Raw genomic sequence first — 27907 nt, forward strand, 5'->3', positions numbered from 1 at the left:
CTTGGGTGGATCCCGACTTTAAAGCCTGGACCAGCTCTGTGGCGTCAGCCAACAGCAGACTTTAGCCCACTGTTGGCTGAATAGTCATAGGAGTGCAGAACGAAGTGCACATGAGTAGGGCCAAAAGAGCTTTGGCCCTACTTCTCCTTAAGGCCAATCACTGGACACAGGGCAGCTCTGAATTTGTGACATAATCAACAAGTATTTATTTGAATTTATCAAACAGATATATAGCAAAACACTATTAATGGTATATAACGTTTAACAGACCAAAAGAAATCAAACGAGTTCATTGTTGGGCAGCACAGTGGCTAAATGGTTAGCACTTCTGCCTGGTAGTGCTAGGGTTGTCGGTTTGAATCCCAACCAATGCACCACCTGCCTGGAGTTTGCATGTTCTGCCTGTGTGGGTTTCCTCCGGGTACCCTGGTTTCCTCCGACACTCCAAAAGACATGCTGGTAGGTTAATTGTATCCTGTTTAAACTGGCCCTAGTATATGAATGTGAATTAGGGACCTTAGATTGTACACTCCTTGAGGGTTAGGGACTGATGTGAATGTACAATATATATGTAAAGCGCTGTGTAAATTGATGGTGCTATAGAAGTACCTGAAATAAATGAATAAATTGTTAGGATTTACCTACAGCTACAAATGTTTCCCAGGACTGCTCACCAACATAGTGAATCATAAAACCAATGATCACAAAATAGCTTCAGCTTGGACTCTATGACCTACACAGGTGAAACAAGTTGGAGGAGCTTTCCTGATGGGCAGAGTGCCAGTTTAAGGAATTTTGTGATCATTTGTTTTGTGATTCACTAATTGGTGTGTGATCCTGGGAAACATTTGTGGCTTTATGGACTGGCTTGACGTGCTCTTATCAGTGACCCAGCACCCAGCACTTCGCACATGCTCCTTTCAGAACATGTCAAGCAGCCAGTATATCTGACTGGCATGTGTGCAGTGCTGATTTATTTTGGTTTATAGGATTTACATACACCTACAATATGTATATAGCTACTATACAGTGTTCTATTTAAGGCCAATTGCAGCCAAAAAACATTTCTCTGGTGTTGGCAATATCCGCATTTTTAAAAAACCCCAGGGAAGATTTAGAACTAGCTATGAGTGGTTAGTTTCATTCCGAATCGCATTTCAGACAAATTTTTTCGTTATTCGGAAATTCAGATGTATCTGAATAACGAATTACAAAAATAAATGACTGATGTGAATGTACAATATATATGTAAAGTGCTGCGTAAATTGATGGCGCTATATAAGTACCTGAAATATAAAAAATAAAATTACAAAATAACAAAACGAGATTCGACCGAAATTCGATTCGAAAACAAATTCAAAAACAAAATTGAAAACAAATTCAAATTCGGAAACAAAATCGAACAAACATTCGAAAACAAAATTTAAAGCGGAGTTCCACCCAAAAAGGGAAGTTCCGCTTTAAGGACTGGTCCCCAGCTTTTGTTGAATCAATTTCGAATTCTGTTGAACCGATATCGAATGCAAACAGCTTTTCGAATTTGATCGAAATGTTTTCAAATTGAATTCGAATACGAATTAACGAAACGAATCCCGAAAACGAATTGAATGAATTTACTGAATCCAACTACATGAAATTTGTTAGATTTCAAAACGTAACTAAACAAATTTTTTTGTTTTGCACATGTCTAGTTAGAACCCCTGTCAGGTTTTATAGTTGTCTCTGTCTCCTCACTTCTTGTTAGGACTGGAAGTTGCTCAATAAGGACACAGACACAGACAAAGACAAAAACACAATTTAGGGCTAAAAGTTTTGACATTGTTTTTTTTTTTCTTTCTTTTTTTTTTCTGTTCATGCTTTCCTCTTATGACTACCATAAATCTCCCCAATGGGCTCAAAGAGAGACCTAAAAAGCTGCAAAAATTGTGCACTCCACTCTATCCAAGACAAAAAATTGGCTGCAGTTGGAAATTTTTAAAGTGATAGTAAACACCGCTTGCTGACTTGTACCTACAGGTAAGCTTATGATAAAGTATCCCATCCCTTCTAAACGTTGTGCCACAATCATGGCTCCCGTGCACATGCACAGAAATGACGTCATTGTGGCTCAGCCATTCAAATGGCCGGAGTCCATGAACCCAGAAGAAAGATGTGAAGATGGAAGCCCTGTCAGTGGTGATAGTGCTCCGCTGGAGAGGTTCCTTTTAAGGTAAGTCTTTTACAATGTGTTAGTATGCAGTGCATACTAGCACATTATGCTCTTAACTTGCAGGAGGATGGCTCTTTTTTTTAAATGGCCTCTACAATAGCTTTAGTGCTATCCATTTGTATTCTTCAAAACCTGAAGCACGGATGCATTTATTTTCTAGAATTCATTTTGTTTAAGCAAAAATCAAAGTGTATTTGAAGTGAGCACATCATTTTAGCTCTTGTAATGTTTAGGACAACCCATAGCCAGGCAATGGACATTTAAATATTTACCTATTCTTCACAATCAGTAAATAGGCTTTAACAAAGCTCTCATTATATATATATATTATATCTTTCTTACACAGGTTAGTCAGCATAGGTTTTGGGGGGGGAGTATTTTTTAAACTAGTTAGATTCAGCCTGGAATTTTACTTTAAATGTCCATAGGACTAGTGTGAATGTACACTGTATATGTAAAGGGCTGCGTAAATTGATGGTGCTATATAAATACCTGAAATAAATAATAAATAATAGCCTGGCCACAGGTTTACTTTAGTGTAGCAGTACTTTGGGATGTGACTTTAATTTTTTATTATGTCCATTTTTAGTTTTACATATACAGGTTTGTATAGGTTCACATTGTTTTCCACTGTAGTTAATCTGCCTTCCTGACAAACAAGTATAGAAATAAAGAGTGCCTAATTTTAGACCTGATGGGTGGACTTGCTTTGAGACAAAGAGAGAGAAGACTAAAGCAACATCGCTGTGCAGTACACATGAGAAGGAAGCAGAATACTTAATATTCAAATATGGTTTCTTCCATCATATACACATATAACATACATACTGTATATATATATATATATATACACATAAAACTGGTTTAGAGGCACTCATGGGTCTCGCAGAGGAGGAAGATCAAAAACAGCAGTGTTTTTATTGTCAACATTTCAATGGCACTCATTCCATCTTTCTCAAGACACTACAACATGGAAGTGAACAGTCTAATAAACCCAAAGTCCCACCCACCGACAACACCCCCTGTCACGATCGCACGGTCGCCGCCACCAACATGCGACAATCGCACGACCGCGACTTACAGTAATACGTCACGCCCACGGCGTCAGACCCCAGACCTTCTCACCAAACTCGTGACCGAAAGACTGACCGATCTAAAACCGCGGTGTGACGCGCATAACAAGGCCACACCCAGCTGCACCCAGCACAGCGATTGCCCAGCTAATGGACTACAATAAATGCCTGCAGCCTGAATGCGTTTGTTACTGGGTCGGGTTAATTACGCAACTAACCCTTTCAAACTGCCACCACCACTTTTTAAAAAAAGGAGACTGGGAAACTCCCGTTATCAAATATTCACTATAATGATTGAAAAGTCACCTGTCCAATATGGTTACCTACAGGCCAATTGGGCAGGGAGTAAACAAACACAGTAGCGTCTCTTCAAAAGGCAGGAATTCGTGAATTGCAGGTAAGCGCTTAAAAACAGTTTAACACTTTCAGAAAGAGATTTATTACTAAAAGAGTCAAACAGGTGCAATAAAATATTTACAAAAAGATGTCACAAAAAAAAAAAATATATATATATATATATATATATATATATATATGAAGACACAGCAAAGAGATAATAGGGAGGAAATTAAAGAGTTAAGTTACTTGCCAATATGTCTTGGTTTGTAAGCAGTTCCAAGTGCAGAGCAGGAAGGGTCCTTGATCTCCTCTGTTACGATGTTACACCCAGGAGATCTGGTACACTCTAACTTGCAGGCTCGCTAGCCTGTCTCTTTTTTAAAAATCCCTCTGAAAGGGGGGTTGCTCTGACTACGCTGTGTTGGGAGGGGTCAGGAGAACTCTGAGTTAGAACCCACATCTGTCATAATCCATGACATGAAACATCGGGGGTAAGCCTGACTTGAGGAATGTTCAATTTTCTTTCAAGTCCGGAGAGAAGCTATCTTATCTTGATTATGATGGGGGAGAAAGTTTACACTTTCCCAGACTGTTGGCACCAACTAGGGATGCCTAACCTGTGGTTGCCCCCCCCCCCCCATCTCTCAGGAGATAAGTTTGCCTCTCAGGAAGGGAGGGGGTAGGGAGTGTGAGGAATAAGGAATACTTCTATTAAAAGAAAAAGGGGAACTCCGCGTCCAACTCTGATGAGCTAGTTTGCTACACCCCCTAGTGATGATCTCACACTGTGCAAGGGTTAAAAGACACATACAGGCAAAAAAAACACAATAGTACATCAAAAAAAGCAAAATATGCTAAATCCTAGCTGAAATCAAAAATAGCTCCTAAATAAAGATGACAAATTGCAGAAAAAGTGAAACAAACAAAGCAGGTAATAAATACTCACAAAATGGCCGCTGTAGCACATGGCAAACACCAGGCAGGGATGGACCATCCATAATAAGTACCATGAAAAAATACTAAAACAATAAGTGATATGCTAGGACAACAAAACAATAAATGGAAAATCATGAAATGGCCACAAAAATACTAGCCAAGGCCAAACACCCCAAAAAGTAAACAATTATAGGATTGTGAATAGCATCCCACATAAATCCACAGAACACACGGACAGTGCACAAAGACAGCAATACATACAAATGTACGTACCAGGGGTGGACTGACCATTTATGGGCATCTATATTGCATCTAGATGGATATTCGACCTCTATTATGTCCTCTGCAATTGCCCGGACATGTGGGCCAAGTTGATCTTTAGCTGTTTACATTGGTACGCCCCAATAGCTCTGTGAGCTTGACACCTAGGGTGAGCTGAGGAATTTTTTGCAGTTTTGAACAGTATAACAATTGTACTAAAAATGATTGACCTTGAAATACTTCTTCCCCTGAGGAAGCCCTTGTTGGCGAAACATGTAGGGAAATCATACTTCTCCAAACCGCAGTAATACAGCCAAGCTCTCTTCTTTGTTTCAACAGTATTCTATAAATTTATATTTTTATATAGTGACTAATAAAAGTTGTAAAAATCTTTATAATATATGTTCTCTGTTGTACTTTTGCACCTTAAAATTCCCACATTCTTCAGTTCTATATTTCAAATTACAGGGATGTGGTGCGATGTGCATATTTGGTCACCCACTGGTCACTTTTCTATATCTGTTTAACACAACCACATATGTTGAACTGGATAGACTAATGCCTTTATTCAACCTTACCAACTATGTAGCTATGAAATTACAATCCATAATATAAAAGGGTCTTTTTACCAGTACTCCTGTTTGCACAGGTTGTGACCAGGGGCGGACTGACCATTTGTAAACTCGGGCACTGCCCGAGGGCCCGTGGTCAGTACAGGGCCCCTTGACATGCCCCTGGTACCTTTTTCATAGGCTTTTTTGAGTTTGGGCAAGGACACAGGGGCCCCATGATCCCCTATTGCCCGGGGGCCCCATGAGTTGTGAGTCCGCCCCTGGTACGTACTATAAAGCAATACTCCACTACCAGATAGAAGACACCTGAGTCTTCTGGTTCCTTCTATCTGGTAGTGGAGTATTGATTTATAGTGCATGTTATACAATGCTAGACCTGCATTGTACTTGATGAGATTAGAGTGTGACTGCCTCCCATGATGCCAAAGAGAAGAGGCTGTGGGGACAGGTCACACAGCGTGATGCAAGCCTTCCAGAAAAAATGAATAGGGCATGTATAAGGCTAGATTCACACTTATGCAGGTTGCGTTTGAGCAGTTTCCGCATTGCGTTTTGTGTTGCGTTTTGCAACTGCCACATTTTTGATGCGTTTTGCATTTTTTTTTTAAAAAATTCTGCAGATTTAAAAGCAAAATGCGACAAAAACGCATTAAAAATGCAGCAAAAATGCAATAGATGCTTTTCTGCAGCATTTCCATTGAAGTCTATAGAACCAAAAATGCAACTTTTTGCGTAAAAAAAGTCCCTTTCCAAAAAATGCAGATGTGAACATGTCCCATCGGAAATCATGTTAAATGGGCTGTACTGCGTTTCTGCAAAATGCAAAACGCTACAGAGAACGCTTAGGTGTGAGCCTAGGGCAAGATTAGGTTCACACCTATGTAGGTTGCGTTTGAGCCGTTTCTGCATTGTGTTTTGCATTTTTGCACCTGTGTTTTTGATGCATTTTGCGGGGGGGGGGGTTAATTTTTTAACATTTTTATTGTTTATAGGCAAATTTAAAATGCAAAACGCAACAAGAATGCATCAAAAACCTGGCAAAAACGCATTAAAAACGCAGCAAAACTGCAATACATGCTTTTCTGCAGCGTCTCCATTGAAGTCTATAGAACCAAGAATGCAACTTTTTGCATTCAAAAAAGTCCCTGACCCTTTTTAAAAAACGCACCGGGTGAAAACATGGAGATGTGAACATGTCCCATAGGAAATCATGTTAAATGGACTGTACTGCATTTCTGCAAAATGCAAATCGCTGCAGAAAACGCTTAGTTGTGAACCTAAGGTAAGATTAGGTAAGATTAGGTTCACACCTACAGTTGTGGCCAAAATTATTCAACCCCCAATGCTGTAAAGGGGTTTAGGGACTATAGTGTACATTTGGAATTGTATTCAGAATCAAATCCTACAAGGACGTTGTAACTACCCAAATGCAACTAAAATGACATCAATTGTTTATGTAATACAGTAGTAAATGGTTCTTATGTGGTTTCTTCATTGCCACAATTATTCAACCCCTTAAAGACTACCACTCTGAAGAACAGAGGTTCATACAGGTGCTTTCCATCAGGTATTGAAAACACCTGTGGATGTCACCGAGCAGCAATCAAGCATAATAAGCACCAATTAGGCAGCTTTAAAATGACTGTGATACTCAGCTCCTTCTAGACATTTACTGGTGTGGTTACAAACATGGTGAAGGCAAGAGAATGGTCCAGGAAGACAAGAGAAGAGGTGATTTCTCTTCACAGGAAGGGCAATGGCTATAAGAAGATTGCAAAGATGTTAAACATACCAAGAGACACCTTAGGAAGCATCATTCGCAAATTCAAGGCAAAGGGCACTGTTGAAACGCTACCTGGTCGTGGCAGAAAGAAGATGCTGACTTCGACTGCTGTGCGCTACCTGAAGCGTAGAGTGGAGAGAAGTCCCCGTGTGACTGCTGAGGAACTGAGAAAAGATTTGTCAGATGTGGGTACAGAAGTTTCAGCCCAGACAATAAGACGCACACTGCGTAATGAAGGCCTCCGTGCCAGAACTCCCAGGCGTACCCCCTTGCTGTCTCCAAAGAATAAGAAGAGTCGACTGCAGTATGCCAAAAGCCATGTGGACAAACCACAAAAGTTGTGGGATAGTGTTCTGTGGACTGATGAAACAAAATTAGAACTGTTTGGGCCCATGGATCAACGCTATGTTTGGAGGAGGAAGAACAAGGCCTATGATGAAAAGAACACCTTGCCTACTGTGAAGCATGGTGGAGGGTCAATCATGCTTTGGGGCTGTTTTGCTTCTGCAGGTACAGGGAAGCTTCAGCGTGTGCAAGGTACCATGAATTCTCTTCAGTACCAGGAGATATTGGATGGAAACGTGATGCAGTCCGTCACACACCTGAGGCTTGGGAGACGTTGGACCTTTCAACAGGACAATGATCCCAAGCATACCTCCAAGTCCACTAGAGCATGGTTGCAGAGGAAAGGCTGGAACATTTTGGAGTGGCCATCGCAGTCACCAGACTTAAATCCGATTGAGAACCTCTGGTGGGACTTAAAGAAAGCAGTTGCAGTGCGCAAGCCTAAGAATGTGACTGAACTGGAGGCCTTTGCCCATGAAGAATGGGCGAAGATACCCGTAGATCGCTGCAAGACACTTGTGTCAAGCTATGCTTCACGTTTAAAAGCTGTTATAACTGTAAAAGGATGCTGTACTAAGTACTAAGATTGAATGTCACTTGGGGGTTGAATAAAACTGATAATGCTGTGAGCACAGAAAAGACATTTGTGGTTATTTCATTATAACTGTTATGTTATATTTGTCTGACCTACAAGTGCCTCTTTAATGTAAATGTAAGCAAGATGACTGAATGATCAAAAGCAATGTCAAACTGGCCAAAACACTCAATTTCAGTGGGGGTTGAATAATTTTGGCCACAACTGTATGTAGGTTGCGTTTCAGCCATTTCTGCATTGTGTTTTGCATTTTTGCACCTGCGTTTTTTATGCGTTTTGCTGTGTTTTGTAATGTATTTTGCGGGGGAGGGGGTTCTTTTTTAAATTTTTTGCTAATTTTCTTGTTGTTAGGCAGATTTAAAACACAAAACGCATAAAAAAAAGTATCAAAAACAGCAAAAGTGCATAAAAACCGCTGCAAAAACGCAATACGTGCTTTTCTGTAGCGTTTCCATTGAAGTCTATAGAACCAAAAATGCAACTTTTTGCATTAAAAAAAGTCCCTGACCCTTTCCAAAAACCACACCAGGTGAAAACGCACAGGTGTGAACATGTCCTATAGGAAATCATGTGAAATGGACTGTAGTGCTTTTCTGTAAAAGGCAAAAAGCTGTGGAAAACGCTTAGGTGTGAACCTAGGGTGAGGCTAGGTTCACACCTATGCAGGTTTCATTTGAGCCATTTCTGCATTGTGTTTTGCATTGCATTTTGCATGTTTGCACCTGCATTTTTGATGAATTAAAAAAAAAATTCTTGTTGCTAGGCAAATGTAAAACGCATCAAAAACACAGCAAAAATGCATAGAAACGCAACAAAAACGCAATACATGCTTTTCTGTAGCATTTCCATTGAAGTCTATAGAACCAAAAACGCAACTTTTTTGCGTTAAAAAAGTCCCTGACCCTTTCCAAAAAACGCACCAGGTGAAAACACGCATATGTGAATATGTCCCATAGGAAATCATGTTAAATGTGCTGTACTGCGTTTCTGCAAAATGCTGCGGAAAACGCATAGGTGTGAAACTAGGGTAATGGCTTATTCCTCTACCCCTACACTTAACTTGCATTGAACCCTTGGAGTGTGGGGAGGCCCCACTGCAAGGATAATTTAAAATGAAATCCCAGAGTGGGTGTTTAATAATAAAATAAACGTCAAGCTGCGTGATCTGTATTGTATAAACACGTGCGAGCTTTCATCCTTTGTCATAGTAAATAATCATTAGTGACCTAATTAGCATGGAAGAGCAGGAGAAAACACAGAACCCACTGGCTGATTCTCCTAAATTCTGCTAAGTCAGAATACCAGGAATTCTGGGAGGTTCATGGTAAATCAGTTGGAAGGAATCTCCTATGACACACAGTCTAGGCATGATGTTTAATTAGTTTTTATTAGGATATGTCAGTAAGAATCCATTCCCTGCACAGAAATATATACAGTAATGATACTCTACCCTGTGACAACAGCAGTAATGAAGCAGAAATGAAGTCACCAATTTGCTGGTCTCAGTTTAAATCCTTATTAACCTCCCTAGCGGTCTGATTATGTCCATATTTCTGTGCTCAAAGCGGTACATTTTTTTGCATGGAAATATGTAGTTTTTTTATTGTAGGCCTGTAATTTTTAGGAATAACTCACTGAAATCTGTCCAAACAAGAGTCTAATAAACATCCCGGGTAGGATAAAACTTGAAACACAAAATCATAAATTATAATTTAATAAAAAATTATAATATAATAATAAATTTAATGAAATAATATAATCAAACCAAAAACACTGAAATTTGAAATATAGCCCCAAGTTCGCATATCAATGAGCAAAGTCGCAAAATCGTTTTCAGTGTCTGATGACAAATTTCCTCACAAATCATTATCACTCAATTCTGCAAATGGTTCTGATTTACTATCGCTGTTCTCTAGCTGGTCTAAAACTGCTTTTAACCTAAAGGGATGCTTTTTGGATGCCATGGATGTTTCTCTTGTTCGGAAATCTGTCCGAACAAGAGTCTATTAAACATCCTGGGTAGGATAAAATTTGAAACGCGAAATCATAAATTATAATTTAATAAATAATCATAAAAAATAATAAGGTAGAAATAATAATAAATTTAATTCAATAATATAATCAAACCAAAAACACTGAAATTTGAAATATAGCGCCAAGTTCGCACATCACTGATCTTAGTTGCAAAATCTTTTTCAGTGTCTGATGATGAATTTCCCCACAAATCATTATCACTCAATTCTGCAAGTGGTTCTAATTTACTATCGCTGTTCTCTAGCTGGTCTAAAACCGATTTTGACCTAAAGGGACGCTTTTTGGACGCCATGGACATTTCTCAGTTTCCAGGCAGAAAGAACAGTAAAAATGCAGGCAGGGCACAGGACAAAGCACTCGGGACAAAATGTATGTGAAATGGTTTGATACAGTAATGTTTTACTATGTTATTTTAGTGATTTTAGTGAATGTCACTGTTTGTCATTTTCAAATTTCCCACCATTTCGTCCCCCGTACGTACGGAACCCAGATGACAGATGCCGGCATCCACCGGAGGACATTACAGGGGACACTGCAGGAGGGACATCGCGGGAACGCAGGACAAGGTAAGTGAAGAACAGATCCCGGAGCAGCGCCGCATTGTAAGCCTGAGTGTAGCTGTGTGTCCATGCACACATAGCCTTTAATAAGCGTTTCTTGGCAGGAGTGTTTCCTGGCTGGAAACCCCCCCCCCCCAGAACTAGTGGGTTTCTAGAGGAGTTTGTTAGCTGTAAAAATGCTCTAGCGCTGATAAAAGCTGAAAAACGCTAATAATAGCTTAAAAAACGCTATAAAACTCAGCTATCAGGCATTTATGAGCGTTTTTTAACCTGAAGATTTTGTGAGTATAACTGCTAAAAATGCAAAAGCTGAAAAACACTAAAAATCGCTGAATACAGCTAATACAAAAAGGCTAAAAAACCTCACTTTTTTATTGCAGCATTCTACAGCTAACACTACTGCCATTTTTTTAACGTCCAGTGTGCATGAGGCCTCTATAAGTGTTTTTTGGCAGGAGCGTTTTCTGGCTGAAAAACCCCCCACAATTAGTGGGTTTCCAGAGGAGTTTTTTAGCTGTAAAAATTCTCTAGTGCTGATAAAAGCTGAAAAACGCCAATAAAAGCTTAAAAAACGCAGCTATCTAGCGTTTATGAGTGTTTTTGAGCCTGAAGATTTTGTGAGTATAACTGCTAAAAAATGCACACACTGAAAAACACTAAAAAACGCTGAAAAAAGCTAAACCAAAAAACTTAAAAAAACACAAAAAACTCACCTTTGTATTGCAGCATTCTACAGCTAACACTACTGGCATTTTTATAACGTCCAATGTGCATGAGGCCTCTTATGTGCCTTCAGGTTTAACCACTTTCCTGCCGCCCTATAGCAGATGTACTGCTACAGATCATCAGGGGTGCGCAAAATCACACATATGTACATGATTTTGCATCTCCAAGTAGGGGGTGCGTGCAAGCCGCATGCGCGCCCTACCGCGATGCTGTACCCATATGAAATTTTTATCATTTTTTTCAAACAAATATAGCTTTCATGTGATGGTATTTACTCGCCGCTGGGTGTTTTATATTTTGCGCTGTAAACAAAAAAATTTGAACATTTTGAAAAATGGGCACTAATAGGCAGCACTGATTAGGTGGCACTGATAGACAGCACTGATAGGCGACACTGACTGGCAGTATTGCTGGGTGCTGACTGGCGGCACTGATGGGTGGCACTACTGGGCTGCACTGATGGGTGGCACTGCTGGGCACTGGTGGGTGGCACTGCTGGGCACAGGTGGGTGGCACTACTAGGTACTGATGGGCAGAGGTGGGTAGCACTGCCAGACACTTGTGGGCGGCACTGTTGGGCACTTGTGGGCGGCACTGCTGGGCACTTGTGGGCGGCACTGTTGGGCACAGGTGGGCGGCACTGCTGGGCACAGGTGGGTGGCACTGCTGGGTACCGATCATCAGGGCACTGATCATCAGTGCGCTAATGATCGGTGCCAATCCGTCCTCTGACAATTGTCGGTTATCGGCAGTACTTTCCTCACGCTGTCACAGCGTGAGGAAAGTGCAGCCAATAACTGGCAACTGCATTTACCTGGTGAATTGCTATGTCATTGGACACAGCTGATCACGTGGTAAAAGGCCGCTGTGATTGGCCTTTTACCACATCACATGATCATAATAGGACATAGTGATCACGGAGATCGCCGGGTGCGCACCCCCGGGTGCGCGGGAGGGTGCGGTCTGGGAGGATGGCATATGACGCCCTCCCCGAACTGGACAACCGCACCGTAGCTGTCATTCAGCAAGTGGTTAAAAATGCAACAGATTCCGGGGGGCGCTCGTGAGCAGCAGCCAGGATGGCTGCCTATTAATTTTACTGTCTCGGCCGCCGGACACATCGGCCGATTTCTGACCCTCAGGGGGGGTCCCTCCGCTCCATCCCTGGCCCCCTGTCCTTCCAGCACCCTGATGGGGAAAAAAACCCCGGCCCCCCGCACCTCCAGCGTCCGGCGGACCGTTCGGGAGGTTGCGGCCTACCCGCCGGAGATCGCGGGTGAAGCCGCGGCCTCGATTTTAGGCCGGCCGCCGGAGGCTTCCAGGACCCCGGCCGCGGATTCGCGGTTTTCGCCCCGGACAACAGCTGAAGCTGCAAGTTTGGGTCCCCTGCCATCACTACCTGCAGGTGAGATGGATCCTGGCAGTGGGGAGGACCTGGATCCCGAGCCATCCCAGCGGTCGCACATTCCATCCCTGCGGGATGCCGAGCTCCTGCGCCGCTTTAAAAGTATGCTGCAAACAGAATTGTCCTCCGCTACCACCAAGCTGGCCGACCGTCTTTCGCGGGAAATTCGGGATTTGGGCAATCGGACGAATGATCTCGAAGATAAAATGGACGCTGCGGCCACAGTCATTGAAAATCACGAACAGGACCTGTGCGACCTTAAGAAGGAATTGGCGGACGCACTTCTGCGGCTTGAGGATTTCGAAAACCGTTCCCGCCGTGGCAATTTGCGATTAAGGGGTATTCCGGAAACGGTCACGGATCTTACCTCCACTGCTACTGCTCTGTTTCAGGAGCTGACACCCACTATTCCCATTGACCGGCTCGAATTTGACCGCATACATCGTTCTTTGGGCCCCAGACGACCGGATGGGCCCCCGAGGGACATTGTCATCAAGTTTACTTATTACCGCACTAAGGAAACTATCCTCTTGGCGGCCAGAAATAACCCTGATCTTAGCTTCCAGGGGCACCGCTACCAGCTTTTCGCGGACCTCTCTCAGACCACTCTCCAGAAGCGACGCCAGTTGAAGCCCTTCACCTCGGTCCTGGTGAAACACAGAATTAAATATGCCTGGGGCTTTCCGTTCCGCCTCACCTTCACCTACCAGGGCCGCAGTCATTCTGTGGCTACGCCGGAGGAGGCCCATTCTCTCCTGGAATCTCTACATCTTCTCTCGCCGGAAGCTGCTGATCGGAGCCCGGCTCATTCCTCTGGATCCTCGGCAAGGCCGCCCCCTCTGGGCCGCATCTGGGAGCGGTCGTCCAACAGGAGGGGGGCTCTCCCTCAGACCCCTTCGCGATCAAGTCCTTCCTGTTCTTCTCCAGGCTGAAGATGCGCCTTGGAACTCCCACATATCGTCTCACCGAGGGACTACCCTGACGAGATTGTGAGTTTGGCCCTTAGGGCCTCCCCGGTTTGTCGACATTCTAGGTTGAGACTGCTCCGGCTTGCCCTTTTGGGTTTCATCCCGGGTTGGGGGGGGGTCTCTTCCTGGACTTAGGAATCGGGACTTTTTGCTGCCGCAGCCTGTTTTGGGTCCATGTGATGGTGCTTGGGTCTACGTTTGTGGCATTGGGTGATGGTTCCCTTGGGCTCCGGGGTGGGAGGTTGACCCGGTGGGCCTGGTTGGGTGGAGGGGGGTTGGCCCCTGTGGTTCTCTGGGTTTCTATGGGAAGGTCGTCGCGGAGGTTCCTGCTCCTGGGACTTTTAGTTTATTAAGATTTACTATATTCTATTATGTACATTGCCTTTTTGCACCCTGAGGGCTTCTGTTTTGATGTTTCCATTTGCAGCCATGTGTCCGGTGGTAGAGTTACCCCTAACTGTATCCTTCATGTGTAGGATGCACGTCACCATTGGTGTGACACGATTGCACTGTTGTGTATACTTTTTGTGTCTTTTTCGTTTTTTCTTTCTTTGTTCTTCTCTTTTTCTCTGGTTTTTTTTGTTTTTGTTTTCTGCAGGGTTCCGGGACGCCATGGTCCGATCGCCATTGGGAGTGGAAATTGCTGGCTGCTTTGGGCTTTTTTCTGCTGAGCGTGTTGCGTTGATACCGCCATGGCCTCACCCCTTTTGAAAATACATTCACAAAATGTTCAGGGCTTCAATTCGCCTCAGAAATGGACTAAAGTTTTTCATCACCTTAAGTCGCAACAAATAGATGTGGTATGTCTACAGGAGACCAGGTTTTCTCAGTCCTCCGCTCCGCGTTATCTTTCACATCACTATCCCATCTTTTACACGGCCTCGGCTCCTGAGAAGCGTCGGGGTGTTCTGATAGCTTTTAAACGCAATCTCCCCTTTGTCTGTGCTCGGAATATAGCGGACCCCACGGGCAGGTATTTGCTTCTGCAAGGCACCCTCTGGGACCAGGAGGTTACCTTTGTCTCTTACTACGCGCCTAACCGTTTCCAGCATAAATTCTTTTCGCATCTTTGCACTATTATTTCTCGACACTCTAAGGGTCTTCTTCTTGTTATGGGGGATTCGAATGTTACCTTAGATTCCACACTGGATAGGCGCTACGCACAAGGAGCGACCCCCTCTCATGACTTGGTGCTGGAGGAACGTATGCTCTCTCTTTTGCGGACGGCGGGGCTAGCGGACGTCTGGAGGGAACTTCATCCAACTGAACGTGACTTTACGTTCTATTCTAACCCTCATGACAGTTTCTGTAGAATTGATCATATATTCATGCAGGTCCAGCAACTCCCCTCGGTCCGGCGGATAACTATTCCCTCCTCACCCTGGTCAGACCATGATCCTTTGGTACTCCTCCTTGCCCTTTCCGGGTCAGAACGACGCCCTTTTCATTGGCGCATCAATGACTCTTTACTGACCACTCAGGCTACCTGCCAAGAAATAGAATTCTTCTTACGGACATACTTTACGGAAAACTCGGGATCGGTCTCTTCAGCAGTGCCCCTATGGGAAGCGCATAAGGCCACGGTGCGGGGTCATGTTATACAACTGGCTGCAGTCCGGAAGCGGGAGCGGGAACGTCGACTCTCGGAGCTTCATTCTCTCCTGGCCTCTGCGGATGCGCGTTGGAAGTCATCTCCATCCGTGGCCCATAAACGCACTCGGGACACTCTGGCGACAGAATTGGACCTCCTTGCCTCTTCGGAGGCGGAACGGGCCTTGCGTTGGACCAAACATAAATTCTATTCCTGTGCTAATAAGCCCGGTCCCATGCTAGCCAGGAAACTCAATTCTGTGGGGAAACCCCATAAACCGATTCGGCTTCGACTTTCCACGGGTGGCTGTACTTCTAATCCCCAGCAGATTGTTTCCCGATTCTCGGACTTCCTTTCGCGCCTCTATGCTGCCCCAGATCCCTTCCCTGTGGCCCAGGCAGAGGCATTCTTTCAGGACCTCCATCTTCCTGGATTAACCGAGGCAGCACAGGTGGCCCTCAACGCAGGTGTCACCGTACCGGAAGTGCTACAAGCAATCAAATCTTTACGGTCCACCGCGGCCCCAGGTCCAGACGGCTTCTCCGGTCTCTATTATAAAAAATTCTAAGCCCTATTGGCGCCCTTTTTAGCTGCCTACTTTAATGAGTTACGACAGGGCTCCTTGCCCTCTCCGGACGCACTTAGGGCACATATCTCTATGATTCCAAAGACGACCGCTGATGTCCAGGAACATCTCTCTTCTTAATGAAGACTTGAAAATATTGGGCAAGATCCTTAGTTTTTGCATCAATAAATATTTGTGTAGCCTGGTCCACAGGGACCAAGTAGGGTTCGTCCCCGGGAGGCAGGCGGGTGATAATGTCCGTAAGGTGGTCCATCTTATACATTTTCTGCAACAACGGAAAATCCCAGGATTCTTACTGTCCTTGGACATATATAAAGCTTTTGATTCTCTATCCTGGGAATATCTGCGGTTTGTGCTGTCTCGCTGGGGTTTCGGGGATTCTATTCTCTCTTGGATTCAAGCCTTGTATTCCTTTCCTTCGGCTTCCGTTAAATACGCTGGGTATTTCTCGGATCCCTTTCCTGTTGGGCGAGGGACGAGGCAGGGCTGCCCGCTGTCCCCGGCGCTCTTTGTCCTGGCGCTTGAGCCACTGGCTTTAGCGCTCCGGACCGACTGCAATGTATCGGGGGTTCCATACGCGGGACAGGAGTTTAAGCTGAGCCTCTTTGCGGACGATGCCCTCTTGACCCTTACTAATCCTCTGACGACGCTTCCTAATTTGCAACGGGTTCTTGAGCGCTTTTCCTTGATCTCGGGTCTACGTATTAATTTGGATAAAACCGTTGCTCTCAATATTACTTTGGCTTCAGATTTGGTTTCGCGCCTACAATCCCACTTCCCTTACCGGTGGGCTTCCTCTTCTCTTGAATACTTGGGCATTCGCTTGACCCCCACCTATGACTCCCTTTTTGCTGCAAATTATTATCCTTTGCTTAGCTCCTTATCTTCTCTTATGCATTCCTGGCAATTTCCGCACCTGTCTTGGATAGGACGGGTTCATTCAGTGAAAATGACCATCTTGCCGAAATTGTTATATTATTTTCGCACCCTCCCAGTGCAAGTTCCCCCTCATTTTCTTCGGTTGCTTCAGGTGAAGTTTATGCGTTTTATCTGGGCCAATAAGCATCCCAGAGTTTCTAGAAATACGCTCTTTGCTCATAGACTCCAAGGTGGTCTTGGGGTACCCAATGTAACTAAGTATTATCAGGCGAGCCAAATTGCCCCGCTGTCTATGTTGCACGCTTCCTCCGATGTTCCTCTCTGGGTCCTGCTGGAACTGCCTAATTGTGCCCCTATCGCACTATCGACACTTCTATGGCTTCCCCCTGCCCTGCGCCCTTCGGTGCTGAGTCCGATGTTGCTCCATGGCCTACGAGTCTGGGACTCGGTACGTTACTCCAGTGGCCTGATGTCACCTTTCTTGCCCTTGCTTCCAATCATTAATAACCCTCTTTTCCCACCGGGTCTAGATCACCCGAGGGCATTTTCTTGGTGGGTGGCTCATGGTTTCTCACAGGTGCGACACTTTTTGATTTTTCGGTCCTTTCCCACCTGGAATGTCCTCCGGGAGTCTCGGGATGTTCCCCCAGCGGAATTTTTTCGGTACCTTCAATTGCGGCACTGGCTACTCTCACTGAGGGCCACTTCTGCTTTCCCATATCAGACATCTGCCTTTGAACAGCTTTGCCAGCAGCGTCCGGGCGCCCCGGGCCTTATCTCCCTTCTTTACGCAGCTTTGAACAGATGCTCGTCGCACACTTCTCTTTCATATGTAGTTCAGTGGGAACGCGACCTGGGAGTGGCTGTGGATCCGGAGGACTGGAATAAAGCCTGGTCACTCATAGCTAAATGTTCGTTTAATACGACCACGCTGGAAGCAGCCTATAAGGTATTGTTTCGTTGGTATTGGGTGCCGGCTCGTTTGGCCCAGGCTAACCCTGCCTGTAGTGATCGATGTTTTCGGGGGTGTGGCCATCGTGGAGATGTACTGCATATCTGGTGGTCATGCCCGAGGTTGGCTCGTTTTTGGTCTCGTGTGTTTGGCCTCCTTTTCACTTTGTTTCATCTCTCCATACGCCGGGATGCTCGGTATGCTTTGCTTCATTGCCCCATACCGGGCCTCTTGGCTCGTCAGCAGCGATTGGCTTCCTATTTGTTTTTATCGGCCACTAGGACAATTGCCCAGGCCTGGAAGAGTCCGTTTGTACTTTTTCAGGGGGTGCGGGATCGTATGACTACTATGATGCTCAATGAACAGATGTCGAGTATATGCAATGACTCTCAACATAAATTTTTGAAAATATGGGAACCGTGGTTGCAATATGCCTTTCCCACGCTCCCCCCGGCCAGTGTAGGGAGGTGATGGAGTTTTGTATTGGCGCTCATGGACCCTTGCTCTCTGGTGTGTGTTTTTGTTTTTGTTTTTTCTCTTTCTTTCTTCTCTGCTTTTCTTCTTTCCTTTTCTGTTTGTTTTGATGTGACAGTGGACAGCTGTCTTTAGTTGCGATAATCTGAGTTTCACTGATGTTATTGTAACCTATGTGCCATTGATAGCCCCTGCGCGGGCCTGCGTTTTGCCTTATTGGAATTAGAGCGTTGTCTGCTCTATTATACATTTTCTATCGGTGCAATTGATAGCCCCTGCGTGGGCGTGTTTTGTTGCCTCTGTTTTATACTGTTTAAAATTAATAAAAACCATTGAAATACAAAAAAAAAAAAAAAAAAAAAATGCAACAGATTCCCATCTGACCTTTGAATCCCTTGATGACCGTCTGAGCACAGAATCTTCAGGTTTGGGGTGCCTAAGCCGAGGCAAACTTTGCGCTCCTTCTGTTACCTCATTCCTAGAAGAAACAAATCAGATAAGAAGGAGTAAAACACATGAGCTATTTTATCTCTTTATCAGCAATTTCCTCTATCTGTGTACTTAACCACATAAGAATTCACCTGCAAATAATGCAGTCACAGTCTCTATATACAGAATGCGTTGTTGTCACGTTTATAATAGAGGTGTTTGTTCGGAAGCAGTAGCTGCTGATTGAACATTACATCTTAATGAATCCATTTCAACTAATCATAGTCTGCAGGAGATGCCATCTTAAAAATGAATCATCATATTTCTCTAATTGGCCACAGCTTTTTCCAGGTGCGATTTGATAACTCATCTTCCTATAGTATGAGTAATTATATATGTATATGAAAAAATAATGTATTGACTTGGGATGTTATTAAGTATGCTAAGCAGTATTAAACCCCAAATAAAAATGTAATATATTGCAGCTTACCAATTCTTAGATGGTGGCGGCTGCATTCAGTTTCTTTTTTATGCTTTTTTGCCCCCTTTTTTTCACCTGGTGATCTAGCCAGTAGGTCTGTTATATTTCAACTTCTTTAGGCCTGGTTCACACTACATGCGTTTCAGTTGCATTTTTTAAAACACACAGAAAGTAGGTCATTTGGTTGTAAATGTCATAGTTCACAACAGTTCCGGGTGCAGAAAAAAAAGTAGAACAGGCTGCATTTTTTCTGCACAGAACTGTACTGGAATGCGGAAAAATGCACTGGAAGGCACCAAAAACGCACATGGCCCTATTTAAATTGAAGAAAAAAAAGAGGAAAAAATTAACTGGAATGCAAAAAAAACGCACTGGAACATGTCAAAAACGCATTAAAACCGCGCATACAAAACCACATCAGGAACGCATCTGGACTGCGTTTCTATAGTGCGAACCCGCCCTTAAAGCGGAAGTAAACTCTGATTTTAAAAGTGAACCTTAAAGTAAGCTTATAATAAGTCTTACCTGCAGGTAGCATGAATATCTACTAAATTTGCACTGTTTAACAGATATTAACCGTTTGCCCGCTGCGCTGTAGCAGAAATACTGCTACAGGGCGGCAGGGCTGCGCAAAATCATATATATATATATATATATATATATAATATATACCCGTGATTTGCATCTCCAGGTTACGGGGCTACGGATGTCAATCACCGGGTTCCAGACAGAGATTCCCCGCCGGCACCCAGCGATCACCTTACAAAGCAGCATGTCTCCAAGTTAAACAGCATACAGCACACACGCAGCACACAGTAAAACACACGCAGCACACAGTTAACCCTTTGATCAGCCAAAAGTCAACCCCTTCCTGCCCAGTGTCATTAGTACAGTGTCAGTGCTTTTTATTAGCACTGATCACTGTATTATTGTCACTGGGGACGTCAGTGGCAGTTAGTCAGTTCCTCCCCCAGTGTCAGAATGCCTGCCGCAGTCCCGCTATAAGTCGCTGATCGCTGCCATTACTAGTAACAAAAAATAAAAGTAAAATTTCCAGTATATACAGTGAAGGAAATAAGTATTTGATCCCCTGCTGATTTTGAATGTTTGCCCACTCACAAGGAAATGATCAGTCTATAAATCGAATGGTAGGTGTATTGTAACACTGAGAGACAGAATAGCAACAACAAATTCAAAAGAAATGCATGTCCAACAAATTATACACTGATTTGCATGTTCATGAGGGAAATAAGTATTTGATTCCCTATTATTCAGCAGGATTTCTGGCTACCAGGTGTCTTTCATACATGTAACAAGCTGAGATTAGAAACATTCTCTTAAAGGGAGTGCTGCTAATCTCATTTTGTTATCTGCATAAATGCACCTGTCCACAGGAGCAATCAAACTCTCCACCATGGCAAAGACCAAAGAGCTGCCCAAGGATGTCAGGGACAAGATTGTAGACCTATACAAAGCTGGACTGGGCTACCAATCTATCGCCAAGCAGCTTGTTGAGAAAGTGACAAATGTTGGTGCAATCATTCGCAAATAGAAGAAACACAAAACAACTGTCAGTCTCCCTAGGTCTGGGGCACCATGCAAGGTCTCACCTCGTGGAGTGTCAATGATCATGAGAACAGTGAGAAATCATCCCAGAACTACACGTGAGGATCTTGTCAATGATCTCCAGGCAGCTGGGACCACAGTCACCAAGAAAACAATTGATAACACACTACGCCAACAAGGACTGAAAGTGCCCACAAGGTCGCTCTGCTCAAGAAATCCCATGTCAAGGCCTGTCTGAAGTTTACCACTGAACATCTGAATGGTGCAGAGGAGGACTGGTTGAAAGTGTTGTGGTCAGATGAGACCAAAATCGAGCTCTTTGACATCATCTCAACTCGCCGTGTTTGGAGGAGGAGGAATGCTGCCTATAACCCCAAGAACACCATCCCAACTGTCAAACATGGTGGTGGAAACATTCTGCTTTGGGAGTGTTTTTCTGCTAAGGGACAGGACATCAAAGGGATGATGGATGGGGCATTCTACAGTCAAATCTTGGGTGAGAACCTTCTTCCCTCAGCCAGGGCATTGAAAATGGGTCGTGGATGGGTGTTCCAGCATGACAATGACCCAAAACACACAAGGCAACAAAGGAGTGGCTCAAGAAGTAGCACCTTAAGGTCCTGGAGTGGCCTAGCCAGTCTCCAGACCTTAATCAGACTGAAAATCTGAAAAGGGAGCTGAAAGTTTGAGTTGCCAAAAGTCAGCCACCAAATCTTAATGACTTGGAGAGGATCTGCCAAGAGGAGTGGGCCAAAATCCCTCCTGAGATGTGTGCAAACCTGGTGGCCAACTACAGGAAATGTCTGACCTCTGTGATTGCCAACAAGGGATTTGCCACCAAGTACTAAGTCAAGTTTTGTGAAGGGGATCAAATACTTATTTCCCTCGTGAACATGCAAATCAGTGCATAATTTGTTAGACATGCATTTCTTTTGAATTTTTTGTTGCTATTCTGTCTCCCAGTGTTACAATACACCTACCATTCGATTTTTAGACTGATCATTTCTTTGTGAGTGGTCAAACATTCAAAATCAGCAGGGGATCAAATACTTATTTCCTTCACTGTATACCGCTGTTTGTAAACGCTATAAATTTCACGTAAACCAATAAATTTACACATATTGGGATTTTTTTTAGCAAGAATACATTTTGGCCTAAATTTATGACGAAATCTGATTTTTAAAAATTTTTATTGGACATATTTAATAGCAAAAAGTAAAAAATATTGTTTTTTTTCCCCTAAATTACCACCCCCTGCAGTTCACACCATATAAGTAGGTGCTGATTGGTGCCCCAGAGACAGAGGGAGGGAGACATATCAAGATGTAGCTGTTACTCTGTCGCACAGTGGAGAGCTCCAAGGGGGTGTGGATTTACTGCCAATAATGGACACTTGCCTTCCTAAGGACTTTTAAGGAACTTTATTACCTAGCTCAGGTATGACTACCTCGTGGGGCACTTCAATAGGGACACTTAGAGAACTTTGTCCAGAATGTGTGTTGGAGAAGTCTTGGAGAACTGTTTCTGTACTATTTCAGCTACTTTAGTAAAATAACTTGTTGTTCAGCTCCACCACCTGGTCTGATGTTATTAAAGGGGTGCATGCAAGGTGTATCAAAAGAACAGAGTTTACTCTAGGGGACAAGAGGAGTTAGATATAATGCAAAGGTATAAAGAGCAGAGGGGCTGTCCTAGGGAGGCTATATTGCTATTGCTAATGACTACCATACTCACATGCTTAAGCATCCAACCAGCCAGGAAGCAGGTGACATAGCAAGGGTGACTGAGGATCTGGCAGTGAAGGGGTGCTATGATTGGCCCCTTTACTAGCGACCGCATCACCATATCATTGGACTCTGCCGTTGGCACAGAGTACCTAGAGACTTAGCCTGGAGTCAGAGAGAGAAATGTATTAGGGGTCTCAGGAGAAGAACTAGCATGGAGTTATGGAGTAGTATGCTTTCTGTATCCAACAGTAGCATATGAAACATTGTCACTGGAAGTCAGGTATTGGATCTGCTGGGTTGGTGGAGAATGGTACCAGCTCTGAAATGCTTCACACCTGGGCAGAGGTGATCTCTAACAGAAGTAGTGTCCACAGTGCATTAACGTCAACAGTGTAGAAATCTGGCCATGGATTACTGTAGTAACCCAAACTACTACAATGATGGCTGAGATCTTCTGGATGTCATGCCAAGCCACTTCCCTTTTGCATAGTAATCACAGGGTGTCACTCACTTGTTATAGCTGCCATTTAGAGATTGCCTTACATTTTTTTGTATAATAAAAAGATAATTAATAATACAATAAGTAATGCACAGTTGTGTACTGCATGTAATAATATTTTGCAGTCAATCAATACTGGTTACACTAAGATAACATATTTGATCTTCTGAAAGCTTTAAAGCTTAGCTGTTGTTGAAACTAATGGAAAATAGCTCATAACCTTTTATTGTCCTACTACCTTTCATGTGAACACCCAACCACTTCTTGCATGTGAAAAAGAATTTTTGAAGTGTCAGTGACATTAGTCATCTATAATCTATAATGACCCCGAAGGTATAATGTGAATATTTTAAAGTTTCAAAGTTCAAATCATAAACTGAACTAGAACTACGCAAGTGCATGCCAGATTTATGTAACGTTAGCATCAATGCAAGGTCTTTCATAATTCCTACTAAACTGATTTTTAGAAATCATTTTAATACATTGCATACAAAGATGCAAATCATCAATCAGATTTCATATTTTTATTTAAACTGCATGCAAACAGCTAAAAGCAAACTTGAAATACCAAACAATGTGAATTTACTGCATAATTATTAATACTGTTTAGCCAAGTTCCACAGCATTGTTAAACCACCTGCCCTTCAGAGGATTTCCTGACCAGGCCATTTTTTGCTATACAGCGCTGCGTTATCTTAACTGACAATTGTGCGATCATGCAACGCTGCATCCAAATGAAATTTATATCCTTTTTTCCCCAGAAATAGAGCTTTTTTTGGTATTTGATCGCCTCTGTGTTTTTTCTTTTTTTTGTGCTATAAAAAAAAAGACTGACAATTTTGAAAAAAAAAACTATATTTTTGACTTTTCACTATTAAACATGTTCAGGAAAAAAAAATTTTAAATTAAATTTCATCATAAATTTAGGCCAAAATGTATTCTACAACTTGTCTTTGCTAAAAAAAAATCCCAATACGTGTAAATTAATTGGTTTACGTGAAAGTTATAGTGTCTACAAATGGTGGTATAGATACTGGAATTTTTTTTTCTAATACTAGTAATGGCAGCGATAAGCAACTTATAGCGGGACTGCGGGATCGCGGCGGACACTCTGAAACTGGAGGGGAACTGACTAACTGTCACTGACATCCGCAATGGCACCAATACAGTGAGAAGTGCTAATAAAAAGCACTGACACTGTACTAATGACACTGGGCAAGAAGGGGTTAACATGTGGGGCGATCAAAGGGTTAACTGTGTTGTGTTTTACTGTGTGCTATGTGTGTGCTTTCCTGTGTAAGTGCATTGCTTTGTATTGCTCTGCTATGCAGAGCAATACAAAGCAGTGTGCAAGAGCTGAAAGGGGAGAGATCTGTATTGTTTACATACAGGTCTCTCCCCTGTTGGTGATACACAGTGATTGCTGGGTGGCGGCTCGTGCCCCCTACCCAGGAATGCAAAATCATGTATATATACGTGATTTTGCGCACCCAAGCCTCCATTTAGTAGTATTTGTGCTATAGGGTAAGGGGAAAGCGGTTAATGCCTTAAGAAGATATTTGAAGGTATGTGCAGGCACTGTTGATTTATTTTATGATGGCTGTTTAGCAAGTGAGGATTTATCATATGATAGGAATTTACCTGTCATTTTGCTTTTGACATTTATCAATTGTCTAAAAAAAAACGCACCCAATCCTATTCAGGGTTTCGTTCTTTAAGTCTTGTGTACAAGTGTGGCCTGAGTTTAAAATCTGAGAAATTAAATATTTTGTATTTAACTGAATTTTTTTTAGACAATAAAAGTTGCTACTGCAAATGCCAGATGGAATAATATAGTCATTTCTTACTTTAGGCTCATTGTTCACTTAGAACAACTATGCAGCAAAGAAAGGGTAGGGAAGATATGCTGATTTTTTAAAGGCAATGTCATAGTTTTGTACATATTTTCTTTTTTTTATGTATCACAATTAAAACATATTTTTTTGTCTGGTAAATATGAAATATTGCATGTGAATAGCATGTAGACTTTCTTTTATCCAGAACATGGAGCTCTAAGCACCTTTCATTACTCTCTCCACCTATCATGTGTTTAAAAAAAAAAGCTTGTTTATACAAATCATAAATCAAGGTAAAATTTATATACGGATGAGGATGAATCAGAGCAGTGACTCATCCCTGGTCACATAGCTGTGTACAAAGTTTCCGTGACAAACAGCTGTATCTTAAAGGGAGCTGCTTCTTTTATCCTAGTAACTCAGCTGACCCTTTTTGCTTTGGAAACCCTTAGTCATGTAATAATTGTTTATTTCCAAGGCAATGACTGGGAACATATAATAAAATCTTATCAGTAAAAAACATCCCACCAAATTAACATCAGTATAAAACATCAGTTTAAAAACCTACAAACTTTACAAAGAAAAACAAATATCCATATGATACCTGAAAAATATATTTGCACTTAGTGACGAGTAAAAGCACTTGGGGTTCGGATTTTTGTTTGCAAACTTAACGAGAGTTTGGGTGTCGAATCCAAACCCAGTTTGTTGTTTTATTTTTCTAGGCAGAATAGCAGCTTGGGATGAGTCAGCTTGTGAACGAGGAAGATGTTCACCTCAGGACAGTCTATGGAGGTTCTAAGGTCAGAACATTTGGAGCCTTCACACCTCTCCAGAAACCTGGAGGCTGGAGTGTGGAGCCTAGGAGCCCAGGGAAGGGGCCTATTTACAGGCAGGTGCTGGAGAATAGGATCTTCACTGTACCACCATCTCCAAGGTAGGAGAATCCTGAGCAGCAGAGAAAAAGCCAGCCCAGTGAAAGGCCTAAAGGCAGCCACCAACCCTTTGAGCTATTAGGAAAGGAGATTGTGAGTACTCTTACATCCCCTAGGCCAGATAGGGGGAGAGGGCAGTCAGGTGGAAAACCCAACTAGCTTCTCATCTGGGGATGCTGTACTAAACTGGCAGTTTCTGGGCCCCCTTGCCCATGGAATACCCTCAGTGCAGCTGGGTGAAGAGGAGGATTCATCAGGACAGGCTAGGGAGGTTCTAAGGTCAGAACATTTGGAGCCCCTGAGAGCTTTCTGGAGGAGGGAGGGAAGAGAGGAGAAAGCTTGGATATGTATACTTGAGGACCCTTGGCCAATCCCCTGGCAGGAGGCTGGGCATGGTGACAAAGGCAACCCTTAAGAATCACAGAGCCTGGGAGTGGCAGTGTCGGATAGAAGATGGAGTGAGAGGCTGATTGAAGGAGATTGTGAGTACTCTTACATCCCCTAGGCCAGATAGGGGGAGAGGGAAGTCAGGTGGAAAACTCAACTAGCTTCTCATCTGGGGCTGCTGTGCTAAATTGGCAGTTTCTGGCCCCCCTTGCCCAGGGATACCTTCAGGCAGGCAGGTGAAGAGGAGGATTCATCTGGGTACTGAGGAGGTACACCAGAGAGCTGGAATGCTCTTAAAGAAGAGACTTCTTTTTGTCCACATTTATACTTAGTTGCTAAGGAGTTTGTCCTCAGGTTTGCAGTTTCCGTGGGCATCCCATACACACCTCAACCCTATCCAAGGTATTAACCCCTTTAATATAATCACAAAACCAAGCTCAAGGACTGTTTACTGACTCTGGATGCAATGCGTGGAAGAAAATGTGTGTTGCCTGGCTGTGCAGGGCTTTAGGGGGACCCAAAACTCAGCAACTCATAAAGGGGTAGTGCTGCACCTATTTTCTAGGTTAATAATTAAGGAATTGTCAGACAAATTAAATGGGTCTGCGGGTTGCCCTAGGACATGTTTCAAAGCAAAAACTTTTTTTTTTAATTTTCGGCTTGGCAGGGAGCAGTAATTTTAATAATGCTTAAAGGGCTAAGTTAAATAGGGATGCCCTCAATCTATCTAAGAAGTGGTGTATGATATATACAACCTACAAAAGTAAAACTGACATTTACAAAGAAAATTATGTTTAAAGATTCCCCTCCACTCCAGCACCTTTGCTGGCCATTGACATTTTTAGTCAGTCTTCTTTGGGTTCCAATTTTCAGCCATTTTTAATGTCGGGACCGGAATAACATCACTCCTGCACGTGGAGATACCGATCAGCATACACTGAAATCAAGCTGGTAAGAATACATTAATGCAGAAGAGTCCTAGTATGATTCTTCTGCATTAAAAATCATGTTGGCTTGCAGATATTTATTTATTAAGCACAGTTCCACTTCAAAATGTTGGTAAATGATAGCCCCCAGCTACTTTGTTCTAATTGAAAACAAAAATGCCTGGGATTACTTAATCTATACCAGACCCTTATCCTGGGTGAGAGCTGTTAATGGGGGATCCAATGCAAAACAAAGTGTGGGATTTCCCCTAAAACTACATACCAGACCCTTATCCATGATGAGAGACTGATTTGGATGTTGAGGTAGACCCATCGCAAAAAAAAAAAAATACAATTCTATACCAGACCCTTCTTGTTTGGCAGAACACCTTGTCCACATGTTCATGAGAACAAGGGACTCTTCCTCACAACCCTACACCAGTGGTTGTTGGGGGTCTGCTGGCAAGAGGCTTATGGGAATCTGGAAGCCCCCTTCAAAAATAAGGGGCCCCCAGAAATCAGTCTTTTCCCCTGTACTTGAGTGATTAGGGGTACATAGTACCCCTACTCCATCACCAAAAAAAATTAGGTTTTGGATAAAGATGCACTCGTGTTATTACCCAAATATGGCCATGTGGACTTCATTGTACGGGTCATTCATAGAGCGTGGAGCCCACAGTGTCCTACGCTGTTCCCTTGGCCTTTTGCAGTAGAGAGAACTCCATGATAAAAGGAGAGCCGGTCATATGACTTTGACTTCAAGACTTTTAAACATTGCTGTGTTTTATAAACCTGTGGTATTTTTAAGCACCGTTACCCCACTGTTTTTTTAAT

The 27907-nt window shown here is 43.1% G+C and overlaps 1 protein-coding gene across 1 annotated transcript in view; it reads right to left on the minus strand.

Moving 5' to 3' along the window:
• CRYBG2 (crystallin beta-gamma domain containing 2) overlaps nucleotides 1-27907 on the minus strand; it is a 192201-nt gene that overhangs the window by 70828 nt on the left and 93466 nt on the right. Inside the window, exon 2 of the mRNA XM_089686226.1 lies at nucleotides 18673-18766. Within this exon, the coding sequence (XP_089542352.1) occupies nucleotides 18673-18766 (94 nt within the window). The remainder of the gene's footprint in view (nucleotides 1-18672; nucleotides 18767-27907) is intronic.

The sequence above is a fragment of the Staurois parvus genome, unplaced genomic scaffold (assembly GCF_062004578.1).
Source record: "Staurois parvus isolate SC_StPar_1 unplaced genomic scaffold, SC_StPar_1.0 ptg000394l, whole genome shotgun sequence".
Lineage (NCBI taxonomy): Eukaryota > Metazoa > Chordata > Amphibia > Anura > Ranidae > Staurois > Staurois parvus.